This window comes from Erythrolamprus reginae, chromosome 9 (assembly GCF_031021105.1).
Source record: "Erythrolamprus reginae isolate rEryReg1 chromosome 9, rEryReg1.hap1, whole genome shotgun sequence".
Taxonomy (NCBI): domain Eukaryota; kingdom Metazoa; phylum Chordata; class Lepidosauria; order Squamata; family Dipsadidae; genus Erythrolamprus; species Erythrolamprus reginae.
Window position 1 is genome coordinate 1,367,679 of NC_091958.1, and position 14,027 is coordinate 1,381,705.

The 14,027-nt window shown below is 51.7% G+C and overlaps 1 protein-coding gene across 1 annotated transcript; it reads right to left on the reverse strand.

Moving 5' to 3' along the window:
• Positions 1–267: 267 nt before the first annotated feature.
• Positions 268–13,621, reverse strand: ZNF469 (zinc finger protein 469). The gene has a single exon (XM_070761830.1). The coding sequence runs from the start codon at positions 13,619–13,621 to the stop codon at positions 1,250–1,252; it is 12,372 nt and encodes a 4,123-aa protein (XP_070617931.1). The 3' UTR covers positions 268–1,249.
• Positions 13,622–14,027: the final 406 nt, after the last annotated feature.

A 14,027-nucleotide genomic window follows, 5' to 3' on the forward strand; every position in this document is an offset into this window, starting at 1 on the left:
CAGCTGGTCTCGCCCACCCACCTCTGTGCTGTCCTGTCCTATATTTCTGGCACAGCTGATTTCCGCGCGAAGGTAAGGTAAGCAGCTGAACTTCAAACAGCTGTATTTTGAACGATCACCGAACTGGTTGTTAAACCAGTTGCAGCCCACCCCTGGGTGTATGCTTGTGTGTTTTCCTGTTAGAATTCACATTACAATGAAAAGTAGCACCACTGAACCGCATAGTGTAAAGCCATACCTGGTTTAGCAACTACCTCGATACAGAAAGCCTTGAAAAACTATTATGTTTGGGGTTGGGGGGGGGGGAGGTTTGGATTTTCTAAAAAAAAAAAACATCTCCCCACCCCCACCCCAAAGGAAGCCTTACTATGTGGGGCAGGAGTGGTCTTGGCACAGTTTTTCTCACTGGAAAATATTAAAACAAATTCTTTTAAAAAATATTCAACTCTGTCATATATCTTCAAGGTGCAGTTTAGCTAGGTTAAAGGGCCCACACCCCTTACTCTCTTTTTTTTTAAAAAAACAACAACATTTCAGCAACATCTACGCAGTGGTCTAAGATAAGTGAGCAGTTTCAGACCCCTGGAGTGATTAAATTCACCCACAACACCATGTTATTGGGAAAAGCTGTCTGTCAAAAATGTGGCCTGCTTAAGTTTATAATTATTCCTCAAAGTATCTTGTCTAAGGCTGGTTCCCAATTAAATGAAATCACTCAGGATTATTTGTGCAAAGCCTCCAGAAGGAGGAGTGGGGCGGGGGTTGGGGGATGGAGGGGACGGGATACCAATGCTTTCTACAGTGTGCTGCACCTCAGGAATAAGACGTCTCTGGTATGAAGAGTTCACGTCTTTAAATTCTTTATCCAAAGATAAGAGAGACACCAATTGAAGAAAGGGGCCGGGATTTGCAAGCCACCCTTACAACCTCAGTACTTCTACCATAAAACATTTCCTCTTGACCCTTTGCTCTGCCCAAAGCGATTGCCGTTTTTAGTCCGCGAGAACGAACCGTCGGCAACATCAAAGTTCTAGCCTTTGCATGATAAATCAGGTGAATTAAAGTAGATTAGCAAGACACAAAGCAAAAACTATTTGAGAATCTGCAGTGCAAGTTCATTTAAGCTAGACAGAGAAACGGAGCTACACAAATGAAGGTAATGCTTTGATAATTTCTCTTCCCCCCCCCGCAAACCCCTCCCCACCAGCCCCATGAAAGCAGCGAAGGATCACCATCAGTCACTCATAAATTACTCAGAAGTATCTCTTCTCAAAGGAATTTTAAAGCTCGTTAATTTCTGACCAAACAGTTGGTTTAGGAGGTGAGTTTGTGACTCAGCTGTCCTGTAACTGTGGGAAGGGGGGACTTTAGCACCTTGGACAGCTCTGCGGCGGTTGAGAGAGCTGGGCAGGGAGGCAGAGGGGTCTTTGGTCAAGAGGGGGTAGAGGGCTTTGCTCCCCAAGACCTCCTTTTTGCGCCTCAACTCTCCATTGGCATGGCCGAACTCCACCTTCTTCTGGAAGCCTTGGTCAAGCACCAACTTTCGAAGCTGGCTGTCCGTCACAGACACCTTGAGTTTAGGGCCCTGTTTGTTGGCGTGAGTGTCCCTCCGTCGAGAGGAAAAGGCCAATGCTTCAGTAGTGGGCCAGTCAACCTTCTTGACGTGGTCACCCTTCACAGAATCTTGGCCCCGGCCTTTCCGTTTTTTGCTGCCATCTCCTTCAATGTTCTCTCGGGAGGCCGAGCTTCCTCGGTGGGAGGACTTGTTGTGTTCCTTGGGTTTTTTGGAAGGAGGGTTGGCCGGCCGATTCGCAGCCGGACTTTCTGGGAACTTGTTCAGCTCAGAATGGTGGCTCTTTGACTGAGCACTCGCCGCTTCACCCTGGAGATGAGGCCTGGCCAAGTTGAGTTCTGTCTCTTTCATGCCAACACCGGAGCTTGTATCTTTGGGGTGAGCAGTGGTATCCATTTCTGGGAGAGCTTTGTCTTTCAAGGGTGGACACATCTGAACCTCTTCTGCAGCATCTAGGGAGCAGTGGATGCCAGGGGTGTTATCAACATTGGCCTGACCACCTGTGACCTTCTTGGAAGGAGCCTCCTTGGCAGGTCGATTTAGAGTAGATGATGATGACGTCTTGTCCTTGAGAGGCAACTCATGGAAACTGGTCTCTGGCAAACGTAACTTGCTCCCAGTCTCTTGAGGAGCTGTCCCACTCACATCAGGATTGCTGCTCCACTGTATTTCAGGAGACCATTTGCATTCCAAAGAGCCCAGATTTTCAGGAGGATACGTGGGCAACTTGCTGGCAAGATCTTCTAAGGATGGGCTCTCCCAGGTCCCCCTTCGGCTAACGATGGCCTTTTCTGGGATGTTGCATTCCTTGTTGAGCTTCTCAGAGCGATCAGCCAGAGATGGCTTTTCTTGGGCAGCAGTGGTCTTCTTAAGTGGCACACTGGCAAGATCACTGCTAAGGGCATCAGGTGAGTTTAAGAGAAGTGTTGGGCTGTCCCCAGGGCTCTCCACATGTCCCCAGGTTTCTGGAGAAAGTGCAGTAATGTGTGGTGGGCTGCTCGGGTCATCTTTGTGCTCAAGAGGAAGGGATGGGAGTAGATGGTGAAGTGGAGATGTCCCCCTTTCGGGTAGGGGACTAGAGAAACCCCTTCCGAGGCCCTGTGTTTCCATAGGGGGCTGAGATGAAGGCGGGATGGCCAGGCTAGTGGCTGTGGACAGAGCCCCACCAGCAGATAGCAAAGTCTGACTACCTTCTTGAGATGCTTGGGCTCCATCCAACTGCACAGGCAAATCTAGTTCAGGAGAGTTGTGGTGGTGGGACACCTTCTTCTTCTTGGCCGCTGGAGCTTCTGCTCTTGCCCAGGTCTCCACTTTGATGTCCTTCTTCCCGTATTTTGCAAAGGGCCCCGGCCGCATAACGCCTCGGAAACGGAAGGTCTTGCTGCCGCCCACCAGGTGCTTCTCCATATGTCTATCGTACTGTTCCTTTTTGGAGAAGGTGTAGTTGCAAGTGCTGCAGATGAAAGACTTCTTGATGACGTGCATGACATCAGCACAAAGCTCACAGGCATACAGGGTGGTGTGCTTGATGTCGGCTTCTTTGGCTACTTCATGCTCCTGGCTAAGGTGGCTCCGGAGCTCCTTGGTCTCCTCATAGAACATGGGACACCGGTGGCACAAGAAGATCTTCTGCAGGCTGTGGACCACGAGATGTCGCTGGAGCTTGAAGGGCTTGGGGAACTGCTTCCCACAATGGTGGCAATCTCGGGAGGGGTCTTTGCACTCGGGGTGAATGGGCACCGACTTCTGGGCCCCCTCGACCTTGGGAACTGGGTCGGGAGACGGGATGGCTGGGACTTTGAGGGAGGTGGTGGGTGGCCGGATTCTGAAGGGGGTCTCTGGCGAGTCTTTGTGGACCACCGCCTCTTGTCCTGAAGTCTCTTTGGGACCTTTGACCTCACCGCCAGCCGGTTCTCCGCTTCCCCCTTCGGCCTGCTTGGGAAGCTTGCTGGGCTTTCGGCAAATTATGGAGTTGAGAAAACGAGTGACAGCAGCGTCCTCTTCGCTGAAGCCCAGGCCCAAGACTGACTTGGGAGCCTGGCCTTGGCGGGCGAACTGCGTGGCGTGTTCTCTCAAGTGTTCGTTGTACATCCAGACATCAGAAATCTCCTTCAGGCACATCCCACAGATCCAGAGGCCCGCCTTGTTCTTGATGTGTTTCTCCTTCAAGTGGTCCCTCAGCTGTTCCCTGGAGCTGAATCGCCTCTGGACACACATGTAGCAGGTGGGCGGAGGGGAGGGATTGTGGCTGAGCTTGTGGAAGTCCAGTTCCCCTAAAGTAAGGAACCACTGGAAGCAGACTTTGCACTTATACTGCTTGTCTTTGTTCTTGAGATTTAAATCACTGCGGGGTTTGCCTGCCTTCCCTTCTTCTGGCTTGTGTTTCATGGACTTGACACGCAACAGGGAGGTTGGCTTGAAATCCAGGGTACCACTATCATCCCCCTTGGTGGGGCTCAGTTGATCTTCTCCAGTGGGGCAGAAACACGCACCCCTAGTCTCACACTTCACGTTCAACATCTCCACATCAATGGTAGGAAACGCAGAGCGTGTTTTTTGGTTGGTGCCGTGGGGTTTTTCTTTCAAGTCAGGCAGTTCTGGGTTGTCTTCTGCTCCCGAGCATCCATAAGGAAGCTGCACGGATGAGTCACGCAATGGCCCCTTGGCAGAATCATTTTCCGTTGCTTTTTCAAGGTTATTCCAGCTTTCAAAGCATGGAAGAGACCCAGTTGGACTCTCTTTGCAAAGAAAGACACTGCTGCTTTTCAAATCATTGTCTTCTTCCTTTTGCCCGGTATCCAGTTGCGGCAATGTTTCTTTGGTAGGTCTGGAATTCACATCACCACTGGCGGCTTGACTCCCATGGCACATGCTGAGCATCAAAGCATCATCAACGGAGATCGGGTCGTAGTCGCAAGGATCTTCCCGGGTAACGCAGAAGGAGCTGTTTTCGCCAAGATCAGAAGCCATGCGGATCGTAAAAAGATCCGCTCTGCCTTCTGGTTTCGCAATGATCTCTGAAACAGGTTTGGGCTTTTTGGAGCGCTTCCCATACACACGTGTACATTTCCTGCGGGCAAACTCGTCGTTTCTTGGGAAAAGTAGTGAAAATGTGGAGTCGTCATCAAACAAGTTCGGTGGGTCTGGTTTGAGGGCAGGATCAACAGCAGGTTCCTCATTCTGGGGCCTTGAAGTCACAAGACAAGGAGCATCCAAGGCTCCCTCCGAGGTGGGTACAAGAGAACCCGTTTCAGGAGCAGTTTCAGGAAGACAGGGTGGTGAAAAGCTATTGGGGCCTGCGAGGTACACCAATGGGCTATTTGGACAGGCACAAGTCATCTCTTCTATCAAGCCCTTCTCTGCTGGCTTTTGGTTCAGTTCTTCCTCACCTTCTTTCACTGACCCACTCGGCCATCTCTCATGGTGATGCCCTACTTGTCCCAGCAGTTCTTCTTCCTCTTTATGGTTCTCCACCTTCTGTGGTCCAACTGTCCTTTCAGCTGAGGGCATTTCTTCACCAATGTTTTCCAATTCATTCATCAAGGGCTGTTGAGGAAGCAACGTCAAAGGTATCTTGATCGGCTCTTCCGACCCAGATTTTTCTGTGATGGTGGTCAGAACGTGGTCATCAGTGATGCCTGTGGCATTACAAAGAACTGGTGGGACTTCAGACTCCTGAAGGTAAGAGGCCGTGACCTCATTTTTGTCTGACGTCGTTTTTGATTGCCTGGGTTTCTCCTTGGATTTTCTCCTTACGTAACTAGTTGATTTTTTGCTAGGTGCCTCTCTGGTTAGTTTTTTGGTACTTGTGTTTTTTCTAGATTGGATTTCTGACCCTTCCAATTTCTCTGCTTGTGAGCTGGTGGGTTGCATATCATCTGTGGTTTGGAATTCATGTGTTGCGTCCAATGAAATAATATTTGGGTCGTTGAGTTCCTTGCTAATGACTTCTTGGCTCTGGGCCTTTGGTTCCTTCTTTCGCCTTCTGGGGGTTTTAGGAGAAGACTGGACTGCAGCTTTTGAAAGGTCTGAGTTACTAGAATTCTCTTGGACGAAGGACTTTAGTCTTTTCCTGGGGAAGGCTTTGCCTGGCTTTAACGCTTTTTCCAGCAGAGTCAAATTGTCCTCAGGCAACGCAACACTCTCCTTTTTCTTCTGGTGTTTCACAGCTTTGTGTCTCATCAGCCCGGTTTTGGATCTAAAAGAAGTGGAGCAAATATCACAAGCGATTTGCAAGTCTTTCCTCTTCCTTCCTTTGGATTGTCCAGGCTTAGAGTAATTTCTTAAGAGCTGACCCTCCAGAATGGATTGTTCCGCGCAGTCAGGTGACCTTTTCACATTCTCATTCGATGCAGAGTCTTCCTCCTCCAAACCGCTTCTGTTTTCTAGATCCTGTGGGTCACCTGGAGATCTTCTTGATGGAATCTGACTAGTGTCATCAGCCATTTTAGTCAGAAGGACAACTGGCATCCCTTGGACATCGACATCTTTCTGGACATACTCTGACTGACGTGGAGCCCTACTTTCTTCCTGGGGGTCTCCTTCATTGCCCTTTGCCCCTTGGGGTTTGGATGTGGATGACACGTTTTCATTGCAGACACCACCTCTAAGCTCAACAGATTCAATTCCTGGTGGCAGTGGACTGAGCAGGATATCATGCATGGATACTGCTGGAGGACAACTGGGTTCATCCCTTGCAGAAAACATGCCGTTGTCTTCGTGTGGCCAATACTCGGAGAGCTCTTCAGAATGAGTCTTGCTTTCCAGAGGGAGCCTGCTAGGAGATTGGCAGTCTCTTGTTTGCAAGTTCAAAGGTCTGTTTGTTTTAGCAGTAGAAGGTGCTGCTTTGCTGGAGCAGAGAGATGAGGAGTAGCCCAGACGGACATTCTTCTGGGGTTCCAACAGGTCTTCGGCCAGGGCATTGGGCATCTCTGGAGGCAGGTGAGAAATGGCATCACGGGAGGAGAAGAATGGAAGGGCTACGGTGTACCCCTTCTGTCTGGGTGGGCTCTGCTGAGGAACTGTAGTCTTCTCCACAGCAGAAGGAAAGGGGCATGCAAGACAGGCAGCTTGCTGAGTTGCATCAGCGGTTTGGCCGGTGGTCTCTTCAGACGGAACCCCTCCGAAGTCAGAGCCTGTAGCATTTCTTGCCTTTAGCACCTTTTCATGATCGGCAAAGCCAACGTCCAGAGAAAGTCCAGCATGGGAGGCTTCGGCGTAGTATCCGACTTGCTTCTCCGATTCAAGACCTTCCGTTGAATCTGAGCTGCTTGCTGGAGAGAAGTCATTTCTCTGCAGGAGATGACCGTCCCCAGTTTGGTTTTCAGGGGAATAGATGGGGGTCAACGGCATGTTAAGTTGTAGATGTTGCAGCTGATCTTCGCCTTCTTGCACCTGGTGCTCTTTGGCAGCCCCCAACTCTTGATCCCCAGAGTTCCAAGGAGCGCAAGAGCCCACCTGTCCTTGGAGCATGGCAGGTAGAGCACCTGGTGGCATTTTCTTCTCGGGTGACCAAGGGCTTAAGGGGGATTTTATGCAGTCTCTAAATGCCAAGGTCTTCTCTTCTCTAACCATCCCTGCCAGTCCTGTAACTTGACTCGGCTGTGTTCTTCCACCACTTAGCACCGAGGCTGTTTCTGGGTTGCTGAGTGGAAAGAGGTTACCGGACTCTATGGAAATACCACCTGCATGCATAGTGGGGCCGTTGACTTCCAAACATTCAACCTTTAAGTGCTGCTGGCCACCGTTAGTGCATTGTGCTGGGTTCGATGGGGAAACATCTGGGGCCCACTCATCAAAATGTTCGGACTCTGTCTCTGAAAGCAGTTTGGTTGGAAACTCGGCTGGTTTCTCCGTCTGTTTTGACAGAGCCTCTCTCTTGTTCTCCAGCACGGGGCCGCTGGTGACGTCTTCATTTGGCTGTCTATCCATTAGCTCCTCTTTGGGCTCTGGAGGAAGGCTCTGGCACGAGGGCAGGTGAGCCACAGGATGCTGAGCTGGGAACGAGGAACTCACCATCTCTTCCTCGTTGTTCTTAACTGTCCTGGCTACAAACAACTGCAGCTGCTGAAGAGGGTTCCCTGCTTTCTCTTGGGTGGGGGACTCGAAAGCAACTTCTCCATCCACCCCCTTGGAAAAAGGCAACACAGCGAAACATGGTGTGTCTCCATTGTCAGCTTTGGCATTCAGCATTAAAGTCTGGCAAACTGTTTGACTCCCAGGCTCCTCATTACTACCTAGATGTTCATCGTCATTGTCCTGGAACAGAGTTGTGGTTTCTAGCTTTTCAGGTGAATGCTCTTCTGGATTTTTGCTTTGTGCGCCAGAAGACGAGTTTTCACCTGATTCTAGAGGCTCCACCTCTTGCAAGTCAAATTCCGGATCTAACTGTGGGACCTCGTGGCCATAGGATTCTAACTCGGTGGGGCTACCACACCTTTTCTCCTCCAAGAGAAGCTTTGGGAACACATCTGCTCTCAGTGGCAAATTCTCCCGGAGATTCAAACCACTGTCCTCCAGAGACTTGGGAAAGATTGAATCAGGACTTTGTATAACCTGTTCGGGATAATCGGGAGCCCTGGAGCTGTTGGATACCTCATCAAGGCACGAATCTGGCAGGATTCCAGCAGGTGCATTTTTTACTTCCCCAAAGTCCACTTCGGCAGAGATTTCAATATCCTTCAGATTTTCAGCCATTTTGTGCTGGTGCTCTTGGGGGCTAAAAGCACCTACTAGAATCAAATCTGGGGCTGACCCTAATGGGCTGAACGACCCAGCACATGGCCAAGGGTCATTGGGACTTCCGTACTTGGGGTCCAAAGCGGGAAGGGGCCTTTTCTCATCGGCTATATCTTCACAACCAAATGGTTCTGCCGAAAGGAGCTTTGCATTCTCGTACCCAGCCTCCATGAGAAACAGCCCTTTGCCCTCTTGTTCCTGGTCCAGCCTTAAAGACAAAAACCCATGAGCTGATTCTTTGCCTTCCACGCTGACGTGATTCGCTGAAGCCTGCTCTTTGTTGGATGCCTGGAGAGGAAGCTTGCTGGCCTGCAGCTGTCTTTCAAGCTCAGTGACCAGCCTTTTGATCTCCAGCTCCTCCTCGGACAGGCCACTCATGAAATGTGCATTATACTCTTCGGGAAGCTGGCCGGAGAGAGACAAGGGGCTGATTTCTCTGGAGTGACTCTTCAGGGTTGGTTTTTCAACAGGTAGTTTAGGGATCTGGGGCATGCCTTCTGCCAAAATGGGAGATACGTCCTCCATCAGCGTCCAGTCCTTTCCTGGCAGAAAAGACGAATACTGCTGGTCAAAGGGGATTATCTTGCTAAGCTGATGATTGGCACACTCAAAGGGGTTGTAATTATCCTTGCCTGAAGCCACGCTGTCATATAAGTTGGCCTCAAACTCAGCAATGGGGAATTCTAAAAACACTGGTGACGAATCAAAATTAAGTGGTGAGGAGACCTTACTCTGGGCATGATCCGATTCACAGGGCAGGGTGGCATCATGTTTCTCTTTGAACGAGGGCAGGTCAAATTCTCCTTGACATAAGTATGCGTTTCCATTAGATGAAGTGTCCATGGCCGGAGGACCTGAGAATAGACCTGGTGTCTCATAGCTGTGGGATAGTTCTTTGCAGTCATAAAATGCGTTGGCGGCCTGCAGAAATGTGTTGACCCCTTTCCCAGGGGTCTCTCTTCTCCCAGGATTGTCACCGAAGCAGCTGATTGGCATAATGAGTTCCTGCTGGTTCTTCAGGCCCTCGAGGTCCACTTGTTCATAGCTGGTGCTGGGAAGGCTGTGCTTGCCCACGGAAGGAGAACCAGCGAGTTCTTCCACTGGGTTTTTCAAGACCCTTCCTTTACTGGCAGGGTATTGATGGCGATGGTGGCCCTCTGCCCCATCGGTGTCTTTGGGCATCACCTTTGACTTTTCACTGTCACCACAGAAGGCTCCGTGGTACTGGTCAGAATTGTCAGGAGAAAGAAGCCCCCTGGGACCTTTTCCAGCTGTGGCTTTGGAGTGATAGGACATCCCTCTGCCCTGTCTGAGATGCAGGTCCCGGGGAACACTCAGATTGTTTTTTTGAAATTTCTGGTTATCTACTGGCTGAGTTTGAGGTGGGTCGGCCTTATTTGGCTTTCCGGGCAAGTCGGAAACCATAGTGCGGCTCCTTCGTATGGTTTCATCCTCAGGAACATGAAGGGGTCTGACACATCTGGACATTTTCTGGAACTGTTTCCTCTGTTCGCTTTCTCTTTCAGTGTCCGAGTCCCCCCTCTCGGTGCTCTGGGGGCTGTTGCTGGTCTCACTGGACACACTCAGACTTTGGCAACTGCTGGTGGACGAACGACTGCTCCTCCTCCTCACTCTGGCCGCAGGGCCATCTGTCCTTTGCAGCTCCTTGCTTGCAAGTCTTTTGAGTTCGTCCTGCCCTCTTCTGTAGCCTCCATACCTCCAGATTGGCTCCGTCTCCCTTCCTCCTCTTCCTTGGTTCCTTCTGCTCAAACCGCTTCTGAGCCGGCCGCTGAATCTGGAGCCCAGCTTTCTCCGGCAGTGTCGCTTGGCGTATTCCACCCTCTCGTCATCCGACTCCGACATGTATTCATACTCGCCAAATTTATTGTCCTTTGTTTCTGGAAGCAACTGGTTGGTGAGCAAGGAAAGGGACACTGCTTTGCTGTTCTGGCTGTGCAGTTTATGGAACTTGTTTTTTTGCTGGACAATTTTATGGATGAGCTCCTTGCTCCAACTGCCGCTCCGTGGCTTCCTCTTCTTGGCATCTTTCTTGGACAGTGTGCTGCTTTCTGCCACGCCGCGAGTGCCACCGGGCTTGAGTTCCCTCCTTGGAGAAGCACAGGGAAGGTTCTTGGTCAGCCTCGAATCTGACCTCGTTTGGCTCCCCTGCTTCCTAGGCAGGAAAGGACCACTGCTGCTCTTCCTCCCTGCTTTCCGCTGGGTGCTTGTGTCCTCTTCCACTGCCAACCCAAACACTGGTGGCTCCAGGGCTTTATTCCGAGGCAATTCTGCACTCTTGAATTTTTCGTGTCGTTCTCCTCCCGAGTCTGAAAGCCAGCTTGTTCCTCCTCTCTCTCTAGGTTGTTTTGATGCTCTACTTTTGGCCAACTCCTCACTAGGATGGTTGTCACCGCGGTTGAGCATTTTCATGCTTTCATCTGTCCCTACATGTTTGGCTTTCTTCCCTAAAGTCAAGTTCTCTTTTGCTTTGAAAGGTGTCCCAGCATTCGTGGCCAGCTCTTCATCCGCAAACACATCTATGAAGCTGCTATCAATTTCAGGGTTATCCGACTGGTATCCCAGCCCATTCAGAGCTTCAGTGATCAAACTGTCTAGCTTAGCATCATCGATCTCCAAGTCGGAAGTGTTGAGTGGCAAGAAGTTTCCGGGAAAGCCATTGAGCTGGTTCAGTTTCAAAGGATCGTCTTTGGATTCACCTTTACCCTCTACGTCCACCAAGAAGTCCATAGTCTTGTTCAAGGAAAGCAGCTGCAACTGAGGATCAGAAGGGAGAAGCGTCCCCAGGCTAGTCTGGGCAGGCTTTGCAGGTTCAGGAGAGGCAAGATGTGGCTTCTTGACATCTGCTCCTTGGGAAGAGTCCTTGACCTGACCCGAGAGGACCACGTGAGAGCCACAGAACTGGCGGTGCTCCAAGAAAGAGGAAAGGTTGCTGAAGTTCTGGTCACACTGCTTGCAAGTCAGGAAAACATCCAGCTGGTCGAGACTCGTGCTGCTCAGGGAGCTGGCCAGGAAGTGACGGGAGGAGGAATATGGGTACGGGGGTGGAGGCGGCTCGCTCTCAAAACCCTCTGGGCACCTTTTGGAGGCGTCCACGTTGGATTTTTGGAAATGGCTGTCCACGGAGATACCTTTGTAGAGGAATTCCTGGTGAAAGGCCTTGACGGGGTTGGCCATCTGGTAGGAGACTGAGCCAGCACCCAGAAGCTCCGAGGGCTGGAAGTGTTTACTGCCATCTTTGAGGTGCCCTTGGTGGTGGAAGAAGGTGGCCATGGCCGCTTCCTCTTCAAAGCTGTGGCCTGGGGGGCTGCTGGAGGTGAGGGAGGGAGAGGAACAGCTGCTGTTGAGGTTGGGGGTTGGGGGCGAGAGAGGAGACCCCTTTGGGGACGGGGCTAAGGTGGAGGGCGGCAGCCCTAAAATGGGACTGGGTGGGTGGTGAGATGGGATGGGAGGCCGTGCTGGGCCCCCGCTCAGGAAGAAAGTCTTGTTCTTGGACGTCTCCACTTCGGTCGACCCTTCAAAACAGAGGCCGCTGGCTGAGCTGCAGCTGTGAGGGGCCAGATCCTCAGCCGCCAGAGCTTTACTGGGATAACTGGTGGTGCTTTGGGGCAGTTTCTTGCTTTCCTCCCACTCTGAGGTGCTGATGGGGAAAGGGGGCTTCTGGCTGGGCAACTTTCTGGGCAGCTCGAGTCGACTCTGGCCGGGCACACCAGAGGTGAGATGCAGATGCTGCCAGGCCTTTTTGCCAAGACCCGAATGGTACCCAAAGGAGATCTGGCTGCCCCCTGGACCGGGACTCCCTGCCGAGCTTGGCTCCATGGGGGGATAAGTCTTTTTGCCTCCTTCCCAGGCCTGCAGGAGCCGGGGGTGGGCCTGAACGCTGATGGCTAGGCTCTTCTCCAAAGGCACCAAGCTGGGGGCTTCGCCGGAAGCCTTGTTGTGAAAGTGCACTTGCGGGACCGTAACTGGTAGCCCGTTCCTTCGCAGAGAGCTGCCTACATCCAGTATCCTTTGACTAGCTACGCTGTCTTTCGACAAAGACAGATGCCTCTTACCCACGGCCTTCGGCGTACTCGAGGCATGTAAACTGGGTGGGAAAACAGCTTGGTTTTCTTGGAAAGTGCTTGAGATTTGGTCAATAGCACCAGAAGGCGAGATAGCACCATTGTGGTCAGCGGAAGGTCTGTTCCTCCCTTTGTAGCAGGGCAAATGTCCAGGCGTCTGTGGCAGCTGGAACGGAGCAGGGGAAGGAATCAGCCCGTAAGTCCTGCCCTCTACATTGTCGTAGGAGCCGTTGCCAAGGACTTCCTCCTTCCAGTCCCTGGAGGAAGAATGGAAAGCAAAAGCACCGTGGGAGGCCTGATTGGCGGCCAATGAGAGGCTGTCGCCATAGTCTTGAGGGTGAGCCTCACCTTGGAACGCATCCGAGGCCGAGCTGTGCAAAGGGGAGAAGGGATACGGGAAGGACAGAGGTCCTACGCAATGGGTACTCGGCTTGGGGGCCGGGAGTCCGTTATTAGCACCAGGATAGCCTTTGTCTGGCGAAGGCCACAAGTTACTCCCGTTGGCTTGGAATTCCAGGTAAGGGAGCTGCCCTTTGGTGCCGGGATTTTCAGGAGGAACACTAACCAGTGGTTGTATCTTCGAACCATGGCTGGGACATGCAGTGGTGGCTTGTGAGGTATAGTTGCTGGAGATGTGGTTGGTGGGAGCCTCTGGAAAACAACGGCCGAAGCTCAGTTCTTCTTCTTCAGGGAGTTTTAGATCTCTTTCGGACACATGGAATCTGTAGCTCCCCAAAACCAGTCCTTGGTCAGCTTCAACTTTCTTAGGGGGGGTGATTTTCTGCTGGGGGTAAGCAATGCCGATGGTGGGGTTGGGCCTGGCATTGCTGAGGGTGAGCCGGTAGAGCTGCTGGTGGCCCCGCTCGCTCCTCCCTGCCCTTCTGCTGCTCTTGTCTCTTGCCCGGCTCCTTCCAGGGGGTGACGGGGGGCTCCCTTTGGCATCGCCCCATGGGCTGGCCCCAGAAAACCTGGGGCGGTTGTTGAGGGACTTAAAGTCTATTTTTCCTGCTTTCTGGGGCCGGATCACAGCTTCCCGCTGGCTGTGAGGATCCTTTTCCTTGCTGCTGACCAAGTCGGTCCCATTTTGTCCCTCCGACCCGGAGCCGTCGAGCAGCCTGCTTTCAACTTCACCCGGATCTTTCTTGCCAAACAGCTCAAAGCTGAGAACTTTGTCCTGGCCACCAGACTCAACATCCCGGGTGGCATAAACATGCTGGGTTTCTCCCATGATGTCATTAAGGACCAGGCTTCGTCAGAGCCCGCCTCCTTCACCTCCTCAGCCTAAGGACTCTCCATCCCTTGGATTCTCTTTCCTTCTCCAGGGGCTAGGAGGCATCTCCGCCTCTTGGGCAGCTCCTCCATCCATCTTGACCACAAGGGAGGCTCTGCAGAGGGGACCCGTGGAGGATTCATCACATCATTCCAGCGGACACCTGCAAGACAGAAAGTCCACGTGAGCTTTGGGTTTTTCAGAAGGTCACATGGAATTTTGTATTCACACTACCTGGCTATCACTCAAAGCTTAAGGTCCATTTTCTTACTAATTCCTGGAGACAGAAAGCAGGCCAACATTTACAGACTCTTAGACTAAATTCACACAAGATCCAATCTGGGTCAATCACCAGGACCAGAGG

What these genes read in the sequence shown, in the direction of transcription:
- ZNF469 (XM_070761830.1), bottom strand. Translation starts at nt 13,621, where the DNA reads ATGGGAGAAACCCAGCATGTTTATGCCACCCGGGATGTTGAGTCTGGT.